Source organism: Leucopleurus acutus, assembly GCF_964270905.1.
Source record: "Leucopleurus acutus genome assembly, chromosome: 15".
Lineage (NCBI taxonomy): Eukaryota > Metazoa > Chordata > Mammalia > Artiodactyla > Delphinidae > Leucopleurus > Leucopleurus acutus.
The window spans coordinates 16,604,801-16,629,353 of record NC_139157.1 but is presented as its reverse complement, the minus strand read 5'-3'; the positions used below and the strand labels follow the sequence as shown (position 1 = coordinate 16,629,353).

Genomic DNA, 24,553 nt, shown 5'->3' with positions numbered 1-24,553 from the left:
CTAACTTCTGGAATTCAGTTAATATTTACTGTTAATCTTTCAAGATGGCATTTGAGATTCTGAATGTCCTGTAAATAAAGAAATGAACAAATCAAGGTCTGGCAGAGGCCTTGGGAACCACCCGTAAAGCTGTGTAACTGAAATGCCAGCCAAAGTCTTCTTCACCTTTGACGTACACCTGTCACTCCGCAGCCCATGAGATAGTGAAGCCCAGGGTGTGCGCCCAACCTGCTCCTCTGTAGTGACTGTGCTGTATCCACAGCTGTCCTTGCCAGTGTGGTGTGTCTGATTGGGTCTGAAACACTTGATGCTCGCACCCAAAATTCCAGAGTGTCTCTCTCCTGAGGCATACTTAGTAGAAAGAGAAGAAAGTACTTTCTAGTGATCCCTCCTCAACCTTACTTGGTTGCAAGACCTTCTTTAGAAAGTGACTTATTCAGATAGTAAGGGCCCTCAGTGTGGTCTACCCACCTCCTGCATCTGCATCCCTGGGGTACTTGTTAGGAACCCTCACCTGATCACAGTCTCTGAGGTGAGGCCCAGGCATCTGTGACCACCTCCCAGGTGATTCTGGTCTAGCTACACTTGAAATTCGTTGTACTAGACAAATGTGTATCCTCCAGAAGAAATGGTAGTAACGATGAATATTATATTTGCTCGGTGGAAAATAAACCCTGCTGCCAGAAGCGGCATTTTCCCCGAAAGGAGACATTGATTAGAAGGTCGTTGTGTTCCTTAAGAGACTGGGGGTTGGGGGGGACACAGCTGTTTCCAAGTTGCAGCTCACTCGTACTTTTTGCTTACACTGTGATTGCTGCTTCGTTATTATGTGTGTTGTTATTATTGACGTTTGGCCGAGTTAACCAATTGGTTTACGGTCAGAATTCTGGGGCTAGAAGTGTCAGTTTTCTGCTTCATTATAAACTCCTGAGCTCAGGAGGCCTCCCTCACCCACCCTGGCCCCTGTAGTAAATGCCTTCTGCTTCACGGTCAGGGCTTCAGATCCTGGGAAGATTTGGGGCCAGTTGACTCGCTTTCTGTCAAAATGAGGATATTTATTCCAAGAAACAAGATTCTAACTCCTTGAAGTACTTTTAAAATTATATATTTCCCAATCTTGGGGCGAGGACTTCTGATGCCTTATCTCGTGATGATTTTCAAAATGCTTTCAAAATGTCACCTTGTTCCACCTTGATGACAACTATTTGAGCTAAGTAAGGATTATTAAACATTTTCAAAAAAGAATCCTGGCTTGCCCAAATTCCCCCAGATAGTCAACGCCAGCCAGGCGTTACATTCACATCCGTGTTGTTGGCTCACAGATCTGCCTTACAAATAAGATGAGGCTGTTTTCCTTCTGTAATTGAAGAAAAAAAAAAAAAGTTTGTTTTTAAATTCCTCAAAAGAATAAGATGATTAGTGGTCATGCCCTGACACCTATTTTGATTTCTACAGAAATCAAAATCAGTAAGTTTCATATTTCAAAACTTCTAGCTTTATGGGTTCGGTTTGGTCCTCCTATTAAAAGGCCACTCTCATCAGCGTTTACTGAGACCTAGCTGCCTGGGCCCATTTTCTCTTAACAAACGTTTAGGTGGGGCTCGCTGGGCCCTGGAGAAAGTGGGATTTGGACGTATGTGACTGGGGATGGGTGGGAGAAGGGAGAAGCTTCCAGCACGTTGTTGCTGCAATTCGAAAACCAATCTTTGATTTCAAAATCATTTTTATATCCATAAAGGGAGCCTGGAGAGTGGGCCCTTGAAAGAGCAAAGCTGAACGTGAATGAGAACTTCCTGCTTGTGGGGATTCTGGAGGAGTTGGAAGATGTGCTGCTTCTACTGGAAAGATTTTTACCTCATTACTTCAAGGGTGTGCTTGGCATCTACAAAGACCCAGGTAACCCTGTCTGTAAGCAAGTGCTTCTCTGTTTCGAGGCTTCCTCACCTTGAAAAGGACTCGGGAAAGAAAGGCGTGAAATCATCTCTCCTGTTAGTGAAGGGGAGCTCCCCTGGCTTCAAAGCAAGCTTAGAACCACGAGATTTAGATACCAAAACCTTGAGCTTCAGGGCCAGACATAAACTCGCCGTGTTTTAAAGGCCAGATGCTTCCATTTCTCCCTCTGGAAAGTGAGATGGGCAGCATTCCCGTGGGCCGTGTCCTGGTGCTGGGGTGAACCAGTGAACAGGCAGGTGTGTGTTGGAGCCCTGGGGGCGTGTGATGAGGTAACTCTGGCCCTACTTCCATTTGACAAAAGCAGATCCTGGCACATAGAGTCCATAAAGCAGCACATTGAGAATGCAATAATGATTTTGCTCTAATAGATGGAGTGGTGTCCAAACAGAAGAAGGAGAATGCAGCAAAGCAATTCTAAGGGTTGCCCGTAGTGTCACTGTAAAATCATTACTTTCAGAAGCCCATCGTTTGTTTTTCTCAACTTTGTTTCTTTCCTGTTCTTAATCTACTGCTGCCTCAACAATACCTCTTCACTAATCCGTTTATGGTTTTGTTTTGTTGTCGGGAAATGGAAGGTGTTATTCTGCTTTGTAGAAATGAGGCACAGAGGAAGGGCTTCCCAAACGAAGCCTCTGCCTCACATGCCACGCAGCCAGGCAGGGACCTCGTACCACACCTGCATCACTGACAGGTGCTGATGCCCAGGTTCTGCCTACAGGAGCCCTGACTTTGGTTCCATCGGGTGGCCCTACCACTACCAGGGACTCGCTGGGGGAAGGTGATTTTGCCTTGGTCTCCCAACACTCTTATTCAGAGGCAAACTCGCATGTACTTACATGACCATGGACCTCGAGGTGTGTCTCCGCAGCAAGAAGTGTGGTTGGAATAGCTAGAAGCATAACAAACTCTAAATTGTCATTTTTTGAAATAGGGCCTTCCTTTGCTCTTTCAACTCTGGGCAATTTAAAGAGTTCAAAGAATTTAAAGAGTTCTCCTGGGACCAGTTTTTAGCTCTGTAGGACAAAGTAAACTCTGGTCTTTGTGCAAGGAGGAGTCTCGCCCTAAATCAGGCTCCTTTGAAGAAAAGGTTTACGTTATTCATTGTTATTTCCCTTCTTCGGCTTTATCTTGTTGTATAGTGTGTGGGGGTGTGGGGGTGTGAGATGTACAGCATGAGATAAAAGGCTGACTGGGTCTTGGAGACACATAGCTGTCAGATAAGAACACACTCTTATCCCAGCACTTGGGAAGAGTATGGGTGAGGCCACACCACGCACTTCATCCATCCTGGGATCTGGGATTGACAGGATTCTCAGGATGTCACGGCCCAGCACACCAAGGGTCAACATCAGAAGTGTAGGTCTGATAACTTAGAAGAGGACATTTTAATCTTTGTTCTTCTTAAATACAAGTAAACCACAAACAAAAATCTTAGCCCCAAGGGCTCACTTACCTACTGTTGTCAGGATGTGTCATCTTCACTTCCCAACTGTTTTCCTCATTTAAATACCTGACTTCTCAGGAATTGTAGGCCTTCGTCCCGTGATCTAGAAGCCCATTAATTAAAGTAGAACATATTTTTGAAGATTGAGTGACTTTAGCTCTTTTGTCTTTAGCTGTGATCTTTCCACCTATAAAGATTTTTCTCCCCTTTGAGTTTGGCATAGCAATATATGAAATACTTCTGAGGCTGCTGCCCCAGGGAGAACGCAGGCCAGCCAACACATTACCAGTTCACACAGTCCAGCTATACTAGTGGTTAAAACAGCGAGACACGTCTACACTGCCCTGGGCTCCCACCCTCCGGGTGCACTTCCACACACACACACGCACACACACACCCTCACCGCCCCCTCCCCCACCACCGCAAGGGGGTCTTCAGGACTCTGGCCCAGGACTCAACAACTGTTCTAATTTAGTTCCTGAGTGGAACTGGTGTTAAATATTTTGCATATCACTCCAGTGTAATGGTCTCCGCTGCCACACGGCACGTAGACAACAAAATGAACATTTGAGTGATTCTCCAGTAACTTCCCCTGTGTTCTGTGGTCTCTCAGGCACCTTCTGTGAGATTTTTCTATGGTAACCTTGAAGGCCAAGTAGCTCCACAGTGGCTCTGTCCCAAAGAGTTTCCTCATCCCCTGAAGCAGGGGACAGGAGATGAGCATCCTCGCCTGGCCAGCTTTCTGCTATATTTTAGCCTCTGCAAAGACTAAGCCCCTGTATTGTTTCCTCATGGCCACAAATCAGTGAGCCGGTATCAAATAGGTTAAAGGAAGAGAAGCAGCAGGTCCCTTCGTCGTTCACACCAGAGCCTCATCACCCGTGCATTTTCAATCTACACTCACAGATAATGGCCCACAAAAATCATTGCTCTTGCCCTTTATACAAGAATTTTATAACTGAGTAGACTGGAGGACAGAGGGAAGAAACACTAAAATCTGAGACCTTTAAATGTTTGTAGATGGAGCTGGATTAAGAGGCAAACATTCCACTGGCCATTTTTCTTTGGTGCTCATCCTGTTATTTAAAAAATGCAGGTGTGTGCGGATTTCAGTCATCCCCTTCCAGCAAGACGAAAAGTATTTAGACCAGTCTCACTGCTGAAGAAAAAACACTAATAACAATAACCGGGGAGCTGGTAAAAATAACGTCCGCTAGTCAAATGGGTTGTCACTTATTCTAGATTGGAAGGATAGTCATTAATTCTTTCCAATCAGTACTGTGGGTTCCAATAACCCACCATTTAGAGAAGTTAATAACTTCGCTAAATAATAGGTCAACTGTTCGTGCTCCCTCACCCCATTCGTTGCCTGTAAGAAGGTATATGCTGGTGAGTAAACTTGTCTCCTACCAAAAATATTTGAGAAACTTAGTCTTCATAAATTTTTTGAAATTTAGTCATTTTATATTAATGTTTGCATTCTGTGGAGACCCAGTTAGTGTATCTCAGAAGAAGTTGAAGACAGTAAGTACTCGAGATGAAATAAGAATGAAAGTTGTAGCCTGGTGGATAACCAGGAGAACACACTCTGGTATTTCCCGCCAGCCCAAGGGCAGTTGCTAATGTTGAGGCCAGTACCTTGGAGTGAGGGCTCAGTAAACTCCGCCCAACCTGGGTATGAGTTTGAATTGGGGGAACCAAGGCCAAAACAGATTTACTGGGTAAGAGTGACCTCACTTCTTTAACTTATGCGGTCTCATTTTTTATTGATTAATCTCGATTACATTTGCTCATTACTTAACTTTCAAAAACGAGAAGCTTGGAGCCGGCCCAAAGAATTGGAGAGACAGCTCCATGGTCATCCACCGAAATGTGAACCAAAGGGCTACAACTTAAGAGTTTCTGAGCCACAAGCGTTAACGTGTTCATGAATGCTTTTCCCCCTTAGCTCTTAAAAAGGGACACGCTTTCTTAGTCATAGTTTCTTTAGGAGCTAAAATCACAGTGGTGTTAAAGGCCACAATAAATAAGAAAATTAATTAAAGACAGAGAATAAGTGAATATCTGTGATAGGAAAAGTCCTTATATCAGCGTCTCCCATATCCGCCCCTGACTTGGTGAGTAACCCAGCTGTTCCAGTTCAGCAGTGCCACTTAGCATCCAGATATGGAACAATAGGACCTGATATTTTAACCCTCCTACTGAGGACTATGTGAGGACTTGAAAGCTAATCCTTTTCCCTTGTATTTTAAATACTTTCCAATCCTTTTCCCTTGTATTCTAAATACTTTCCGTGACTAGCATTACATTAGTATTCATTTTCAACTTGTTTCCGTTACAAATGTAAACACTGGAACCTCAGTAGAGAATTTACAAGACTTTTGTGGGCTGTCTTGAGAATCTGGCCACCAGCTATACTACAAAGGAAAAATGTCTAATTCCAAACAAAATGACTTCCGTGCTAACTTTGAGGATTTAAGTTCATTCATAAATTGGGTGCGTTGTTTTTTTTTTAAAAAAAAATGCTTATACTTCAATATTTTTTATTAACAACCATGATAAATAAAGTACAAATTTAAATATCTTTTTCCTAGGCATGAATGATAATTAGACTCCTATTAAGGGTATAGCAGTGTACTCTTGGAGTTCATTTGCATTGCAGAATTCAAATCTGAGGATATTTACATAGAAAATTAAAATTGTCCTATTATTCATAAAGAAAACTTGTTATTATTATTTTTTTATGCGGTTCGCGGGCCTCTCACTGTTGTGGCCTCTCCCGTTGCGGAGCACAGGCTCTGGACGCGCAGGCTCAGTGGCCATGGCTCATGGGCCCAGCCGCTCCGCGGCATGTGGGATCTTCCCGGACCGGGGCACGAACCCGTGTCCCCTGCATCAGCAGGCGGACTCTCAACCACCAGGGAAGCCACATGGGAAGCCCAAGAAAATTTGCCACCAGGGAAGCCCAAGAAAAGTTATTTTTTAAGGAAAGAACACTGAGTTGGGAGTTTGAAGAGACTCCTTGTCCTCTTTCTGCCGTGGTTCTGCCCAGAGGACCAGAGCAAATGTAGCTTTGGGTGGTTGATCGCTAAGGTCTATATTATTATGATACTAAAGTATCACATAGAAGGTTTTAAGGCTCCTCTTTCTACCTTCTGTTGGTTAGCACAATTATACGGTGCTTCCCCCCGCCCCCCGCCCAGCAAAAACCGCAGGCAGTCCCCATTGCCTTCGTAATTCCCAGGTTTAGTTATGGAGACTATCGCCACCTAGAGGACATGACGAATCCTCGCTGCAGGGTCATTCCTTCAGAATCCGTTCTTCCCTAAGCCAGGGATCCCAACACACTCTCTGGTCACACTGTCCACCCTTCTCTCTCCATACCATATGCATTTCTGTCCAGAAGACAGAATATCATAATTATTAGGGCACAGGCTCTGGAGTAGGCAGCCCGGGCATTAAAGCCCGTTCTCCACTTAACTGGATAACCAGAGGTAAGGTGTAACCCCTGTACCCCATAGCTTCCCCATCTGTATAAGGCACATAAACAGTACTGTCTACTTCACAGGGTTGTTGTGAGAGATGAACCTGATCGAATCCATGTAAAGCCCTTAGCCCAGAGCTTAACATATGATTAAGTGTTCAGTAATTAGCTATTAACCTGCCAACCACATTACAGGAGAGAGACAGGGCCATTATCTGGGAGGAACTAGGGCTTCAGCTCTCTCTGTAACTTCTACATGAAAGAAGGAAAGGGGGGGGGGAGAAGAAAAAAATGGTCACCCTTCACTTATTTCATCAGTGACAGCTGACCTATGACTGTGAAATCGCATGCCTTTAGGAAATAGTATTTCTGACTTAGAAGGAGAGGAACAGTTATATTCTGGCCAATACTTTATTCCTGAAACAATCACAGGGAATAAGTTTAATGGAAATATTACTACAGTGACATGCTCAGGACTGAAAAACACACACCATGCAAGTCACTGAGGGTTTTTTAAAAATCATCTATTTGTATGCCTGAACTCTTAGCAGAAATATCAGGGCGTTAAAATTTCAACCTTAAATGAAATCCACTGTTGAGATGTGACCAGGACCAATTACCATTAACTCGAGTTGAATGTTGAATCTTTCAGCCTGTTATGCATCATGTTATTTAGTAGATATAGGATGGGTGTTCAGTGATTTGATGGCGTTTTTATTTTAACTATGACCCTAAGATTCAGTTCTTGAAAAACCTTTATTTTCCATATGCAGAATTGCATACTTCAGAGCGCAGTTAATGAATTAAACTTTGTCCAGCAGGTGGCAGTGTCTCTCCATTTTCTCAAGGAAGTGCTTGTGGTTTCCTAACAGTTTGCATCTGCTGACAGGCGTTTACAGAATGCTTGAACACAGATGTACAATTATGCCCAATATGGGGCCTGAAAATGGGATCGTATCAAAAGGATTCCAAGTACAATTGATTGCAGTAGTCCAAAGCACATTATCTGAGAGCCAGTGGGGTCGGGAATTGGGGGATAGTTTACAAATAAGTTTGCGTGGGTTAAAAATATATGTACCGTCTGCTCTGGTTTTATAAAAATCATCCATCATTCTACAACGATTGGATTAAACATGCTATTTCTCATTTTTTATTTCCATCTTCTTATTACTTTTGTGCTACAACAAAACCCAAAAACATTCTGGAACTTCACGGGTATACAACTGATGGTTGGGAGAAATTCAGACTATTTACAGGCACCAATGAAGTTATTTAAAAACCTCAATTACCGGGCTTCCCTGGTGGCGCAGTGGTTGAGAGTCCGCCTGCCGATGCAGGGGACACGGGTTCGTGCCCCGGTCCGGGAGGATCCCACATTGCTGTGGCTGTGGAGCGGCTGGGCCCATGAGCTGTGGCCACTGGGCCTGCGCGTCCAGGGCCTGTGCTCCACGGTGGGAGGGGCCACAGCAGTGAGAGGCCCGCATACCGCAAAAAAAAAAACAATTATCATTTATAAAAACTAGGATACCAATCTGTTATTGGTTCATGTACCATCAATATTCTCCATAATGATTTGTGTATCACCAGTCATGTCCTAGGCTCAGATTCTAGTCAGGTTGGTACTGCATTACGTGTGTGTGTGTGTGTGTGTGTGTGTGTGTGTGTGTGTGTGTACACCCATTCATGTTCAAACAGCTAAACTCCTTATTACACAGCAATGGCATCTTAGTGAATAGTCCTGCATGCGAACACCAGCAACAGTTCCTAAATAATAATAATTTGCATAGCAATTTACCGTTTATAAAGCACTTCCATAAGATGACCTCATTTGATTCTTACAGGAATCCTCTGAAGCTGAGGAGGACAATTAGTCTTTGTCTCATTTTCTAAATAAGAAAGCTGAGAGTCAAAGAGTAGAATAGCTTTGCCCACAGTTAGCAAGTCCTAAGTGACCACAGACATTCAAGCTTCTGCCCCCAGAACCACCACAAACTCCATGAATCTATGACCCTCCAAACATCCTTCATATTTAATCACTAATACAGAGCATTAAGTGGGTACTAAGCACTCTTATGTATTGCAGTTGAAGGTAAATGCTTGAAAATAAAATCTATAGATTATCTCTATTCAACACATGGTCTGATTTTATAGTAATAACGTTCCAAAAATATTTCTCTTCTTTGAAGACTAATATCTAAATAGCAGGTATAATCTGAAAATACTAGAAAAATTCAACAAGCACTTTCAGCAAGTGTTTCCATGTCTGCAATACACTCCAGTCCTGGGCAACAGCCGTATAAAGATAAAGAAAACCATATCTGGCATGAATGCTGTCGCAAACTGGATGGGCATTTCCTACTGGAGATATTTGGGCCAGGCCTTGAAGGGTGCATCGCTCTTCACAAGGTGGACGTGGAAGGAGGCAAGTTAGGCAGAAAAAAATAACATGAGTGCAGACCTGGAGGTGTGAAGACACAGAAGTCCCAAGTCCCATACTTGGGAGGCATGAGGGGCGTCCAGCCCACCTCAGCCCTTGCCTACTGACCTTGCCTCTTTGAGCTGAGCCCCCAGTTCTTCGCAGCTCAGTCACCCTACTGCTAAGCCAGTCCACAGCCTGTTCTCTTATAAAAGTTCTCTTATAAAAGTATCCGCAGCCTTAGATCTCTATGTGGTACAACCTGGAACTGAGTCACTCATACCAATCCCAGAACCAGTGGCCAAGCCACAGTTGCCAGAGGGCCATGTGTCACTCCCCCAACCCCGCTTTCCCTGCCCTCTGCAAGCCTGACCACCACCCAAGGATCCCTCACTTCCTAACAGTGTGTCAGGATACTGCCAGGTTCCCAGGTCCCTAGAGCTGGGATTCTTCCTCCTTGCTTTCTTTCCGTTTTTCTGCACCCAAGACCCAGCCACTCTCCAGGCCTGGCGTAACCATTGGCTCCAGTCGGTCCTGCACTGTTCCACTGGGGAGCCCAGCACACCTCTCCAGATACCACCTACTGCCCTACCTGACCCCCAGATTCCCCTCTCTGCCCACCAGCGTGGACTCCCCTTCTGTTACCAGGCACTCGCTGACTCCGGTGAGCTCGCTGTATCCCTTGATGCTGCCTCTGGTCTTCCTGGCCTCCCTCACTAGGAGCCCTTGGAATCATCTTTCCAGAAGTTTCCCCCAGTCTCCACCTCCCATCCATGCACCCTGGGAAATTGATCTCTTCTAGGTCCCAACCTCATCCTCTGGAGAACCCCAGATGCTCCCCACAGTGTGGCCAAGCATGGGCTATGCAGTTTTCTTTCTTATGATTCATTTCCCCAGACAAAAAGGTGGCTAATAATATCTGGGTGTGTGGTGGAGGTACCAGCATTCTTCTGTGTTTATAGGTGAATTTCTTCTACTTGGGAATTTATTCACTTCTACTTTGAGCAGTTTTTAGTTGAACTTGACAGTAATATGCTTTGCATTGAGTAAGAATGTTACTAAGTGTGGAATTAGTCACCACAAATTTCAATTTTTGGACTTTCCTGGTAACTCAGCAAAGCTGAAATGCTCCTAGAGCCGGGGCAAAGATTAGAGACCTGACCCCAGAGGGTGATAGTTGATCTTTTTATAAAAGACCCTGTGAGCTTCCTGCTCTTTCACGCCCAAACTTCCAAGGTCTGCACCCGCCCCAGGGCCTAATGTGGTGATGTGGAAAGGGCCTCAGACAGAGAATTTCAGAACTGTCTTTGTGCCCTTGACTCACGGTCTTGCCTTGCTGACATTCTTTGCTTATAATATGTACCCCCAGCTGGGGCGAAGTACAATCCTTACCCATTTCGCATGACTCAACATTTTACAATGGAAACTTCTATTTTTGTTCAACTCAATCTTGTTCAAATAAAAATATCATTTCCTGGGCTGTATTTTTTTAATATCTCATACATTTTTATCAACATATAATGTCCTAGCTTTTCACGTCTTGCAAATGGTGTTGGACTGTGAAAGAACACAGTGAAAAACTGCAAATATACCTGTGTACAGAACATTGCTGTTTTTAGTGGTTTCTTGTGAGCTGTATTAAGCACATTCATTTCACTGTCCACAAACCCATAGAGAAATCCAACCTAATTCCCCACTGATGAGAGTAGGGAAGTTTTACTTGTTGAGTGGGAGGTTCAGATACTCTGACTGGAAAGTCTCACCTCTCCAGTTTTTACAGTATGCTTCCAAGTACTTCTGTTGCCTTGTCATAGCCAGGCACTCCTGGGGCTACTTTTCAAAGCACGTTTTCCTAGAATTTTACCTTCCTGTTTTTTAACTATACTTTATATATTAAAGTAGTGCATGTATATAATTAAAAATCAAATAGTACTAAAAGACATGTAATGAAAAGCAGTCATTTCCTATTTCAACCCTCTCCATTGCAAAGTCTGGTTCTGCAGAGGCAAACACTTTCAGCACAGTTAGCTGGTTCTTCTGATAATCATCACACTAATTATAACTAGTATGCACAGGCTTGTTTTATTTTTATTGTCTTGGTGTATTTATTTGAGATGTTATTTAGTTCTCTTATTCCACCACCCTTACCTCTACTTCCTCTCCTCCACCATCTTCATAGTATAGCTCTATCCGTGTTTTACATGTGTAGTCCCTGTTTACGTTACTGTGACTGCATATGTTTGTTCGATGCTGATCCAAGTAGTACACCATCATCTTGTTTCATTTCTTGCATAACTTATTGTTTTTCTAGAATGGATTATTGCCTTGGGTTTTTTATCCGCTTAGATTTATTTATACCTATCAAAATTTTCATATGTGCCATTAGATCTGTTGTATCAATCTTACTTTTGATTTTTTTTCCATATTTTTATCAGATAAGATACCTGCTCCCCCATCCCAGGACCACTACCCTCCTTCCCATCCAGAGCTCTAACTTCCTGCTTCCACCTGGGCTGATTACTCAGAAGCTCCCTCCGCAGCTGTCCTGCAACTTCCCTTTACCACTTTACTGAATGTATTGTACCCCTGATCTCCTGAATCCCTCAAATTCTATTTCTTGATTTCATAACTCATTTTATCCCAAGATAGGCCCGAATCGCTTCCTGGTAAAAGGTGCGTGGGAGGCAGTAAGTTCTTTGAGTCCCTGCGTGTCTGGAAAGCTCAGTGTTCTGCCATCTCACCTGATTGCCAGTTTGGCTGGGTATGGATTTCTTCATACATGCACTTCATTTCCCACATCTTTTTCTCTGACTTTTTCATTCTCTCTCTCTTTCTCCTGGAGTGTTCCGTTTATTCCTTTTATGAAAGTTTGCAGCGCCTCAGGGTACTGAGTATTCGGTAGATACATTTAAGCTTAAAGCTCGTGTTTTCCATTTCTGGGAATTTTTCTTGTTTTACTTCTTTCATGCTTTTATCAGCACCATTTTCTCTGAGTCATTTCTGGAATGCTGTTGGTCGGGTATTTGAATCCCTAGGTGCGTCCTCTCTATGTGCTTTATATTTTTTTCCTCTCTTAATTTCCATTTGTTCAACTTCTTCTCTCTGGAAGAGTTCCTCCATGTGTATTCCAGTCATTCTGTTGAATTTTCTCTTTTCCAAGAGCTCTTTTTTAATCTTTTTTGTCTTTTTGCATAATATCTTGCTCTTGCTTGTTGGGTACAATGGCCCCCTTAAATCTCTGAAAAGTACAGAGATTTTTGAAAAGTGTTTTCATCTATTTCTTACATTATCTCTCCTTGCTCCAGGATCCTTTTCACTGTTTGGTTGATTTGGGCGTCTCCTTTTCAGTCTGAAGTCTTTCCTCTGATAATCTTTGTCAGAACTCATATTTGAGGGTGAGACACTAAAGCGCTCATTGAAAGTGCTGTGCAGTAGGGGAGGCTTATCAACTAATGGACCCACTTGGGATGATCAGGCAGCGATAGAAATTTTGCTGGGAAGACATTTGTTAGTGACTTTAGGTCTTTTTTTCTCTGGAGTTGATCCAGTTTCCCCACTGAAGAGTCCCCCAAATATCCCCTTGGGGGACGGGAGGTGAGGAGGGAATGGGGGAGCAGGACACACGTCTGACTGCTGGTGAGGGACAGGAGCTGAAGGCCCACGTTCAGGCACCATTCGCTTCATTGTTCTCATTTTAGCCCATGCTCTCCTCTCTCCGCTGGGTTAGCAAATCAGTCTGGAGCCTCTGCCAGGTTCTCTGGAGACTAATCCTAAGATTGCCGGATCACAGGCAGTGGAGAATGGGGGAAGAAGCATTGCAAGATAGCTGGCTGCATGCAGGTGTGGAGGGAATTTGGGGCCCAACTGCTTCATAGCCAGACTACCTGCCTCATGCCCGGCTTTCCCATCTGGGCTACCTGGTGCCACTCGTCTCTCTCTCAAGGGTTCTTTGGGTGAGCTGACCCTCCTGATGTATGTCTCCCCTCTGCCGACACTCCAGTGCATATACTCTGCTCTGCCACGTGCAATGCACTCCTCCAACCACTTTTCATCTTCCAGAAGTTGTTTGAAGTTTGTCTTCTATTGAAATCCTTCTCCAGTTCTTTGTCCTTGCAATCTTTTTATAAAATTATCGTCCTTTACTGTCACTTTAGTGAAGTGTTTCAAAGGAGAGGTGTTGAAGGCCTGTAGTCAGGCTACTGCGTTTATCTGGGAATGTGCTAACTACCTGAACTTTACGATTCTATTACCAGTTTTGTGTGTATAGCTTCTAGCTAGATCTGTTATAAATGTTTCTTTCATGTGATATCTGCGTAGCCATGATGTGAATCGGGCCACCGTAGCACTGCCTTCAGCATCCGTATCTTGGGATTATAGTACTGATGAAATTTCAAAAGCAGAACAAACAAAAACAAGATCCCTTAATGGTAGTTTATTAGTTAAACTCTTTTGTGTTTTTTTTTACTTTTTATTGGAGTAGAGTTGCTTTATAACGTTGCGTTAGTTTCTGCTGTATAGCAAAGTGAATCAGCTATACGTATACATATAACCCCTCGTTTTTGGATTTCCTTCCTGTTTAGGTCACCACAGAGCACTGAGTAGAGTTCCCTGTGCTATACAGTAGGTCCTCGTTAGTTATCTATTTTATACGTAGTAGTGTATACAGGTCAATCCCAGTCTCCTAATTCATCCCCCCGTCTTGGTATCCATAAGTTTGTTCTCTACATCTGTCTCTATTTCTGCTTTGCAAATAAATCCATCTGTACCGTTATTCTAGATTCCACATATAAGCAATATTATATATTTGTTTTTCTCTTTCTGACTTACTTCACTCTGCATGACAGTCTCTAGATCTGTCCACGTCTTTTTACTGAATGATGTTTGCTATGATGAGGCCCCAAACTACTGTTTTTTTAAAATTACCTGGAAGACAGATCAGGGCCATATTGGAGATTTATTTGATGGGAGAGAATGTAAATTATAAGAACTGATAAAAAAGACACTCTCTCATGATCAGAGGCGGTACCCGACCATCCAAAGATACCATGCCCGTGTAACTTGGCAGAAACAGGCACCACCGTTTTGTGTGCTGTCCTGTGTCGTTTCCCTAACCTAATGCAGGGATAGTGACACAGGTATCCCAAGCCTGGAGAGTCCGGGGCCTCGGTCCATGAGCGCCGTCAGTCAGCACACGTCCAGGAGAAAACGCAGCCATTGAGAGGGTTTCTCAGCAGCAGCTGCTTTGGTAGCAGTAGCAGCAGCTCATATAACAAATGTTTCATGACGAATGCAAGCAAAAGCCAGCTCCGAAATTCCAGCCACGCCATGTCCAAGCCAGTTCAGAGTCGTATCACCACTCCGTTCAAGGTTTTTCCCCTCTCTAAATGCATTCCATATGAGCCGTGGTGTTGGGACAGCTGGGATCTCCTGCATTCACTCAGAAGGCTGTTTTTAAAGCCCAGACTGAAAGGAAAGTAAGTCAGTGGGAAAACAAACTCAAAGAAAACACTGAGACTCAGGTGGGTGTGGGAGATGTGTTTGTTTTCCCCAGCCAGGCATGACCCCCGGAATGGGGCTGAAGGCTGGGAACCCTTTAGCCCCCCTCCTCGGAGGCCTGGGAGCAGGACGGTCCAGTGGGGCCCCTGTGTCGGCATTGGCCCTGGCTCCAGACGAGCACCACTTCTCAAAGTGTGGTCCAAGGACTGTTGCCAGCCCGTAAGCTGCTTGCTACCAGCCCATGGTGAGACGAGGTAGAAATTGAGAGTAAGCCTGTGGAAACTTTGATGGTAATTTGGTATGGCTCTGATTCTTTTTTTAATAACTCATTTTTATTGTAGTTTACAAAAGTATCAATCTGAGATGGATTACGGTGGGAAAAATTCAGAGATGTTTTGTGAAGCAATGTTGTAGATTCTCCCACCGGCTTGGGCTGCCCAGGTCAGCAAGTAGGAGGTCATCCAATTGACAAGACCAGTCCTAAGGCATTTGGGGCCTCTGAGGCGCCATGATTCTTCCATATGATTTTGCCTTCTTGGCTTCACATCTCAGACTGCTGTTCCGTAGAAGTGGCCGAACACCCAAACTCAAGGAGATGTGATACTTTGAAACTGCCTTCCTAAAACTGGTGCCTTGACCTAAAACCTTTAAAAGTCATGATTCACACTAAGATAGCACTTTTACAGTTAACAGAGCACCTTAGATTTACGTTGACTCACTTCTTCCTCACAACTTGGTTAGGTGGTGTTGTAGGTTGAATTGTGTCCCCCCAGAATACGCTGAAGTCCTAACCCCATGTATCTGTGAGCGTGACCTTATTTGGAAACAGGGTCTTTGCAGATATAATCACGTTAAGATGCGGTCACATTGGATTAGGGTGGACCCTAAATCCAATGACTGGTGTCCTTATACAGAGAGAGAAATTCAGAGACACAGGAAAGAAGGCCGTTTGAAGTCCGAGGCAGAGATTGGAATTATGTTGCCACCAGCCAAGGAATGTCAAAGATTGTCAGCACGGACAGTCAGAAACTAGAAAGAGCCAGGAAAAATTCTTCCCTCGAGTCTTCAGGGGGAACATGGCCCTGCTGACACCTTGACTTTGGACTTCTAACCTCCTGAACGGTGAACGGATACATTTCTGTTATCTAAGCTACCCAGTTTATGGTAATTTTACGACAGTCCTGGGAAACTAATACAAGTAGAAATCTTCATCCCATTTCCAGATGAATATCTGGAGACTCAGTGATAATAAGCTCTGTCCATGTTCGAAGCAGCCAGCAAGTAGCAAGACCTGGATTTAAGCAAAGGTGAGCGCTACCCAATACACCAGATTGCCTGTCTTTGTGGGACACAGGAATTGGGGGAAAAAGAAATATCTAACATATGGAGAAAGTTAAATAAATGACTTTACAATCATGCAATGAAATATGAAGAAGGCTTTGGAATTTCATTTTGAAGAATTGTTCATTCTGAACCACTAATGAAAAATCAGACACACTATTACATTGTACAATATGTTTATAGTGTACACACAATATGCTTAGAAGAACAAGCTAAAAGGGAAGAAAACAAAAGAATAGCAGTCGTTAATTGTGCTTGTGGGCTCTGAGTAGTTTTCATTTGTTCCTTTAGACTTTTCTGTTTTATCTACCTTTTTTATAACACACATGCGTCGCAGATGCCACAGTACGGTATGTCCCGACACTGTGCTCTGTACCCCCCATGTATCTTCTTAATCATCACAGTGGTGCAGCAAATTAGATATTATTATCCAAATTCTACTGAGGAGAAAACACACCCAGACAATCTAAGGACTCTATCTGAGGTCTCATAGCTGGTGAGAGGCAGAGCCTGTCTGGCTCCAAACCCACTATGCTTGGTGGCCTCTTCCACTTTCATGATCAGAAAAAAAGAGGATTGTGGGAAGGGGCACAAGTGAACAGTGGTGAAACAAGAAGAGACTGTCACTATGGCCCCTTCAGGCAGGGCTTGCTCATCCGCGGTCATTTGTATGAAATAGAGGAGTTATCCTTTTGGCATTAACTCTACAGAGACTTCCTGAAGACAGGGACCATGGCTGCTACCTTCCTGATGCCCCGTAGTATCCACTGTAGAATGCTACTCATCAGAGGTGATGCCTGGCTGTCCTCCCATCCTTCCCTTCTCTCTGAAACCCCCTCCTGGCAAAGTTTTGGGAACACTAGGTAAAGCACAGTTACTTACTGAGCATTTCCAGGACAAATACCTGGGAGTGCCTGCCTGGGTGACCAGATGTCCTATTCCTCCAACCACCCACCCCCCACACCTGAAGGCTAGTTAGAGCATGAAAAAAAATTTGCTATACTGTTCTCTGTTTGATGTAGCCCTGAACCTTTCCAATTTGAATAATTCAAACCTTAACTATAAAAAACTTGTTGATTTTTAATAGAGTATTGAAACAAGTTTTATTCCATTACTATATCAAATAGTTTCATCATCGAATTTTAATTCTCATTTGTCTGATTCTTTGTTTCCATTATTTTGATCTGATTTTTATTTATATTTTTAATATTTTTTTCCTGAAAAATATCTCCAGATACCAGCAGATAAGCATTGTAAAAATCAAATCTTATTTTTTATGTAGGTCGGTGAAAGGCCTTCAATTCAGTCTGTCACCTGCACGCATCCTCTCTAGGAGGGTGTGCCACTTCCCTGGCTGTTAACTCCATGGCACAGCTTTTTAAAGGCTCAGTAGCATCCTGGTAAAGACTCCCAAGGCCTCTTCTTACCCGATTCTATTTCCGTGATCTGAATACGTTTCTCACCCATCTTACTAATATGCTGTAGCAGATTCATTCTTCAGCCCAATGAATGAATTGTGCCCGTTGCTCCTCCTTGCTCTGAGACAGTCTGTGCGTTCCCCTAAGAGCTTGGGTGGGTATCAGTTGTACAGAAATGTCACCTTCCTTGCTAAAATATAAGTAAAGCCCATTATTCCCAGGAAGGAAATTTCCTGATAGAGAGAAGCAACTGGGTCACTTACTTAACAAACATCAATTTTGCACTTACTATGAGCCAGGCAGCATGTGAGCGCTTTATAGATACTAACCCGTTTAATAGTCGTGACACTTGTCTCTGTGGCTGAGTTCTCCTTGCACCGCTGGTCCCTGTGCTCCCTCTTCAACCTCCAGCCCAGAGAGGTAGGTCTGGAATGTTCCGCAGGAGAGCAGAGGGAAAGGCACAGAGACAGGGGCATAAACCTGGGTAGTTTGGCTGCAAGGTCTAACTGGCATCCCGAGGTTCATAGCCAAGGAAAGGACCTGGAGCTGTGGCATTCCTGTCTTGTGTCCCCCAGCCCATGTTCCTTGCTCTTCTGGAGATGTCCCCCTCTTTCCAGGGAGACCCACTGCACCAACCTTCAGTCTAGTCGTGCAGACTTTCTGCGACGATGGAGAGTATTGACGACAGTCTCTGGTCATTGTGAAGCGCACATGCCACGGTCTGGATGCCTCATCAGTGTTCATTCTCTCCCATAACTGGAGATCAGGTCCCTCTCTCACTCATGCGTCACTGTGAGCAGAATGGACCCTCCTCACTGTGAGCAAATGAAGTTTCTCTTCTGCATCCTCCTACTGCATCATTTTCCTTTGTGCCTGCCTCCAGCCTTCCAGTCCCCCTGTAAGCCAGCAGTCCCCAACCTTTCTGGCACCAGGGACCAGTCTTATGGAAGACAGTTTTTCCACGGACTGGGGGAGGGGGATGGTTTGGGGATGATTCAAGCACATTACATTTATTGTGCACTTTATTTCTGTTATTATTACATTGTGATATATAATGAAATGATTATACAACTCACCGTAATGCAGAATTAGCGGGGCGCTGAGCTTGTTTTCACTTGCCGCTCACTGATAGGGTTTTGATATGAGTCTGCAAGCAATCGATTTATTATGGTCTCTGTGCAGTCAGACCTCTCGGCTAATGATAATCTGTATTCGCAGCTGCTCCCCAGCGCTAGCATCACTGCCTCAGCTCCACCGCAGATCATCAGGCGTTAGATTCTCATAAGGAGCACGCAACCTAGATCCCTCACATGCGCAATTCACAGTGGGGTTCGAGCTCCTGTGAGAATAACGCCGCCGCTGCTCGGACAGGAGGCGGAGCTCAGGCGGTAATGCGAGTGATGGGGAGCGGCTGTGAATACAGATGAAGCTTCACTCGCTGCCACTCACCTCCTGCTGTGCAGTCTGGTTCCTAACAGGCCACGGACGGGTACCAGTCCATGTTCCGGGGCTTGGGGACCCCTGCTGTACACCATTCCCACACCCTAAACTGCCCTCTCCGTGCTAATAGCACTTGGCACCTGAACTATCCTCTCTCGAAATCTAGCTGTCTTATGACTCCCTTAGAGCCCTGATAAATAATTCTAGAAGTTTGAAGGGCTTAACAGCTGACAGTAACACGATTTGTGCTGCCCAGGGGAATTTCTAACAATAATGATAATAATAGCAACCCCTAGAACAGTGCTTTGCACATTGTGAGTAACCAACAAAAAGTTATTGAAGTAATATTGAAGGCTTTTTATGTGGACTTTCTAATTTAATCCTCAGAACAATGCAATGACGTAGATACTTTCATTATTCCCATTTTACAGATGAGTAAAGTGAAGTTTAAAGAGATATAGATGACATCACTCTTTTATTAGGAGATCCCTTACAAAAAGAATCATTAAAAAAATTTTTTTTTATTGGAGTATAAATTGCTTTACAATGTTGTGTTAGTTTCTGCTGTACAATGAAGTGAATCAGCTATATGTATACCTACATCCCCTCCCTCCTGGACCTCCCTCTCACCCACCCTCCTTCCCACCCATCTAGGTCATCACGGAGCACCGAGCTGAGCTGCCTGTGCTATACAGCAGGTTCCCACTAGCTATCTGTTTTACACATGGTAGTGTATATATGTCAATCCTAATCTCCCAATTCATCCCACCCTCCCCTTCTCCCCGTGTCCACGTGTCCATTCTCTACGTCTGTGTCTCTATTCCTGCCCTGGAAATAGGTTCATCTGTACCATTTTTTTAGATTCCACATATATGTGTTAATGTACAATATTTGTTTTTCTCTTTCTGGGTTACTTCACTCTGTATGACAGTCTCTAGGTCCATCCACATCTCTACAAATGACCCAATTTGGAGTATAGCTGATTAACAATGTTGTGTTAGTTTCAGGTGTACAGCAAAGGGATTCAGTTATATGTATACATGTATCTATTCTTTTTCAAATGAAAAAGAATCATTTTAGATACGTTTTATTATATGTGAACTAAAAATGGTTTCTAAAGAGCTTCTTAGGAGGAAATATGTTGCTTTACTCACCTAAATTTAGTGCACTAGAAACATAGGGAGGGGATGTGAACTTCAGTTGGTCATTAAGTCAGTTTGTTATTTTACATCTTTGGCACTTCCTTTCATTCGTCACATCAGCAGCTAGGACAGAGGGTGAACTCTTGGTTGGCTGGGGGTATGGTAATATACTCTTTATGCCAGTAGCCCATCCTAGGTCACAGAGCACCAGGATTTGGATGTAACCACCATGCATCCTGCCTCCTGTGGTGTATTGTGTTCTTCCTGAGGTTGTTAGTCCACTTCAAGGGGAGAAATTATTAATGGTAGAAATCCAGACATGGGCTCTACTGCTGAGAACAAGAGCTTTTTCTAGAGGCATGGATCTTCATTAGCCCCAGAAAACCTACCATTTATAGGACTATCTGTTCGGCCCACAGCAAATGTTCTTAACCTGAAGCTCCGTCACATGGTTTTCAGGGACTCCTTACACTGCCCCATCCCCATCCATTTAATATGAAAATATTTTGTGTGCCTTCTTTTCTCTGGGAAGCAAAGTATTTTCAGACTTGCACAGATGTTCCCAACCCCCCAAACAGTAAGAATCACAGTCTGTATGTAAGGCCAGCCCCACGGGCCTCTCACACTCGCTGTGTCACATACTCCCTTTCCAATAGCTGGTCTCTGGAAAGGCCTGCCCACTTGATAACATGCCCATCCAGCTGGACTGTGGTGGAGCCCTACCACAGAAGAGGGAGCCCCATGGCTGTGAGCTTTGACACAGGCCTGATCTGATGGAGAACAACCAGGAGGACTATTGAACTGGCCTGATGGCCTGAGGTGGGCCACCTTCTTTGGAGCCAGAATATCGAGCAGAAGCGCCACATGGTGATGAAGCCTTGTGTTTGTTCAGGGTGATTTTTGGCTCTGCCGTACTTCCAGACTTCCATATTCTAGCACAGGATATTGTTTGCCTAAGTATAATAGGGCATATGAGTTGGTTCCTGGCATCGACCATGGAAGATTGGCTTACGTTCACCAACCCAGAGTCAGTCCCCATGGCTATCAAGAAAGACCACACAAATCCCAGAGTGTCTATAAGTAGATACCAAACCACATGTGTTATTATTCTTGATCTTAAACCATATTATTATTAACTTTGCTTTGGTTGAAAGTGGACCCCATCATATTGTTAAACTAGAGTTTCACAGCCTTTAAGTGACCAGGGTATGACACTTTTAAGACGTTTTTCCAAAAGAAAACGTTAAATCCCAAATACAATTTTGGCTGAATAGTTGGTTTTAATGGTCCAGAGTCAAAAACTGTAACTTAATTCCTTGTAAAACGTAAATCAATTTCATGAGGGTTCTGCTACACAGTTCCCTCTGTTCAGCCCGAGATTTCTACTAGTGCCTAACCCTTAAGAAGTATTAGCGTATTCTTTTAAAATGCCAATATTTTTCCATTTAAAAGAAGTTCTGTTGTCAGTATCTGACTTCCATTGACATACAGTAGCTTATTGGAGGCCTCAATTATAGTATTGTGGTTATAGTTTCCCCCTTTTCCCTCACTTCCTTTTGCCTTAGTATCAGTGAGGAAACAGTGTCCAAACGATGATCTGCATCTATAGTTTTCTGCATTTCTGCATTTTGCTTTCTGAAGGTGTTGAGAGTGGATGGGAGTGTTATTCAGAATTCTGCATCTATAGGTCGAACTTAATATTGAGCATGACTGGTGCCTTCTACGTCTCATTCATGGGGTTTAGTGGTAACATGGCATCTGCTACGTGCCTGTGGCTCCAGCTTAATACCACCAGAGACAAGAATGCTGGGCCCCGCTGAAAGGCCGTAAGGCATCTGGAGAGCTTCTAAGAAAGATCCAAGTCGTTTTCAAGTTTGCCTAATAACATGCTCAGTAGTCTGATGTTTTGGACACCAACAGCCAACTCTTCTTCCAATAACACGTGCTTTGGATATCAGATTATGTGCGGCAGGAAACACTTGCAAAAAGGAATCCACCCAAGAGAAAAAGGCCAATATGCCAGCATCAAAGGCTTAGTGTTTTGTTTTGCTTTGTTTTGTTTTACAAAATGGAAAAGAATCTTACCCCGTAGTGAGCACACATTGCTGAAATAATCAATCTTACCCCGTAGAGAGCACACATTGCTGAAATAATCAATGTCTCATCAACAGTGTGCCCAATTCTGTAAATTGATAAGTATCATTCTTTATGAGGGGGTGGAACTAATCTGGTACTGTTTTCAGATTCAGAGAGATTTAGGAGTTCTGAGGTTCTGAGGACAAAGTCTTTATCTAAAGTGTGGATGTGTGGACAGGATTTTCTGCTTGTTGAAGGCTATCATTATTTATTTTGGGCTCAGAAATCTATGTATTTGAAGTTCATCTTTTTTATATGAAGCTGGTCTCTTTTGTGGGTTGCTTTTATGTTCCTTATTCTCCCATAAGTTTCCCTTCATTTTTTAGTAATTTTTTTTTTTTTTTTTTTTTTTACTAAAGATGCAGCACTATAGAGGAATAAGGAAAAGGGATTTATTTGGTGAACAAACTCAATTCAGTGTCACAAGCATGTTTTTGAGCACCTGTTATGTGCCTGACCTTGCTGGGCTCAGGAAGAACTCTCAGGAAAGTGGCTTCTTGGTGGGATAAGGGTCCCCAGGGGAACCCCTCCCCATGATGGACATGCTGACTCTCTTGTCCACCCAGGGACAAGGTGCCAGGAGGTGCCAGCCCGGGAAGCCCCAGATGATTCCAGTGCAGTGTCGCCACCTCCCACACTGAGCATCTCTCTCCTGGGATTGAAAGACTGAGCTTGAAGTCAACCAGAATCTCCAAGAGGAAGTAGCGGGGTCTTTAGGAACAGAGCAGCCCCTTCGGGTTCTCTGCTTGCTTTAATCACCTTTGTGAAATTTCGTGTTTTATTTATTTAAAGGGAGATAGATTGCCCTACAGCACCACCATTTTGTCAGTCACCCAAGTTTAGAAGCTTGAAGTCATTTCAGTTATAACTAAAGAGAACCATCCCCCAGAAAATCTGTTTGGGAGCACTGTGGAAATTTTCCCAGCTCCCCATAGAGAGCACAGATTCCAGATTGCTGGGTGCCAGACATATGTCTCTCAATTACTATTGTTTCCTGCAGGCTACAGTCAAGAAATATTCAATAGAGAATTGGAAAGAGATTTTCCTCTTAAATCCATATGGAGCTTCAGCACACTTCGAATGTGCATGTGCCTGGAGTGCCTCATTGCAACCCTAGTTACGGAGCTTGGAATTTTACTTGGTGGACAGAGTCTATGGGTGAGCAGGAATGGCTGCAGCCCTATCCCGGAAGTTGAACAAAAGGAGGCTTAGAGGCCTTTTGGTTGGGTTGTGCAGGCCACACTTGGTGAGGGTTGCAGGTTGGACCCTCAGCCAGTCTACTGACCAGGGCTGGGGCCTCCACTTCCCTATAGCAGGCCAAGGGATTAGCTGAGCTTCTAGGAGCCTGGTTCATTTCACCTTGTCCTCAACAGTCTGTTAGGAAGCTAACAGCTGCTCTTTCACAAAAGGCTTCATATACTATATATATATATATATGCGCCATACCATGTGGCTTTTAGGGTCTTAGTTCTCCAACCAGGGATTGAACCCAGGCCCTTGACAGTGAAAGCACTGAGTCCTAACCACTGGACCGCCAGGGAATTCCCAGGGTTTCTTCTGTTAACAAGGTTTGCTTCTCCTTTCCTGAGATGGGAAAGCAGTATAGACACAGGTCACAGTCATAGGCTTTGGAGCCAGTAGACTTGGGTTTGAAATCAGCTCTAATTCGTAGCAGCTGTTTAACCCTGGGCAAGTTTCTTAACCTCTCTGAACTTCAGTTTCCTCATCTGAAAGAAGAGGATGGTAACCGAGCTGTTTAGAAGATTAATGGAGACAATGTACTCCTGCACAAATGCAGTTTCCAGGGCCCTTTTCAAACCACCTCATTTGATTCCTCATTTTCAGTCTCTTATAGGGCAGTGTTTTCAACAAGTGCTCATGCAGTCCCGTCTTTGAGTTTCAAAGGAGAGACCAACACAATGGTTCCAAAGTCTATTTGTCATAGTGCTGAGTTCCAGTATTCGCTGGCATGCCCCATAGTGGTGTGTGGCCTGAGTTGTCTGTGGGCTGCAGCTTTTCCTGTCGTAGTGGAACTGCCCATTTAGTGCCCACTGATCTGGGCAGCTTAACTTTAAGGAAGCATCTCTGTCGGGAGTAAAGGAGGGATTATTTTCCGTCTGCACTATTTTGAAAATCACCTTTGAAGTCAATAGTTAGAGTTGTTTTCTGATGCAGATGTTGAGGGCACATGAAATTGACTGACCACATCCTGCGGCACATTCCCACTTGTTCTTCCCGTTTATTTGTATTATAAACCAAGGGTAAAAATACAAAACACCCCAT

General features: G+C 43.9%; 1 protein-coding gene across 1 annotated transcript in view; it reads left to right on the top strand.

Moving 5' to 3' along the window:
* UST (uronyl 2-sulfotransferase) overlaps window positions 1–24,553 on the top strand; it is a 289,990-nt gene that overhangs the window by 226,503 nt on the left and 38,934 nt on the right. Inside the window, exon 7 of the mRNA XM_082855525.1 lies at window positions 1,739–1,896. Within this exon, the coding sequence (XP_082711651.1) occupies window positions 1,739–1,896 (158 nt within the window). The remainder of the gene's footprint in view (window positions 1–1,738; window positions 1,897–24,553) is intronic.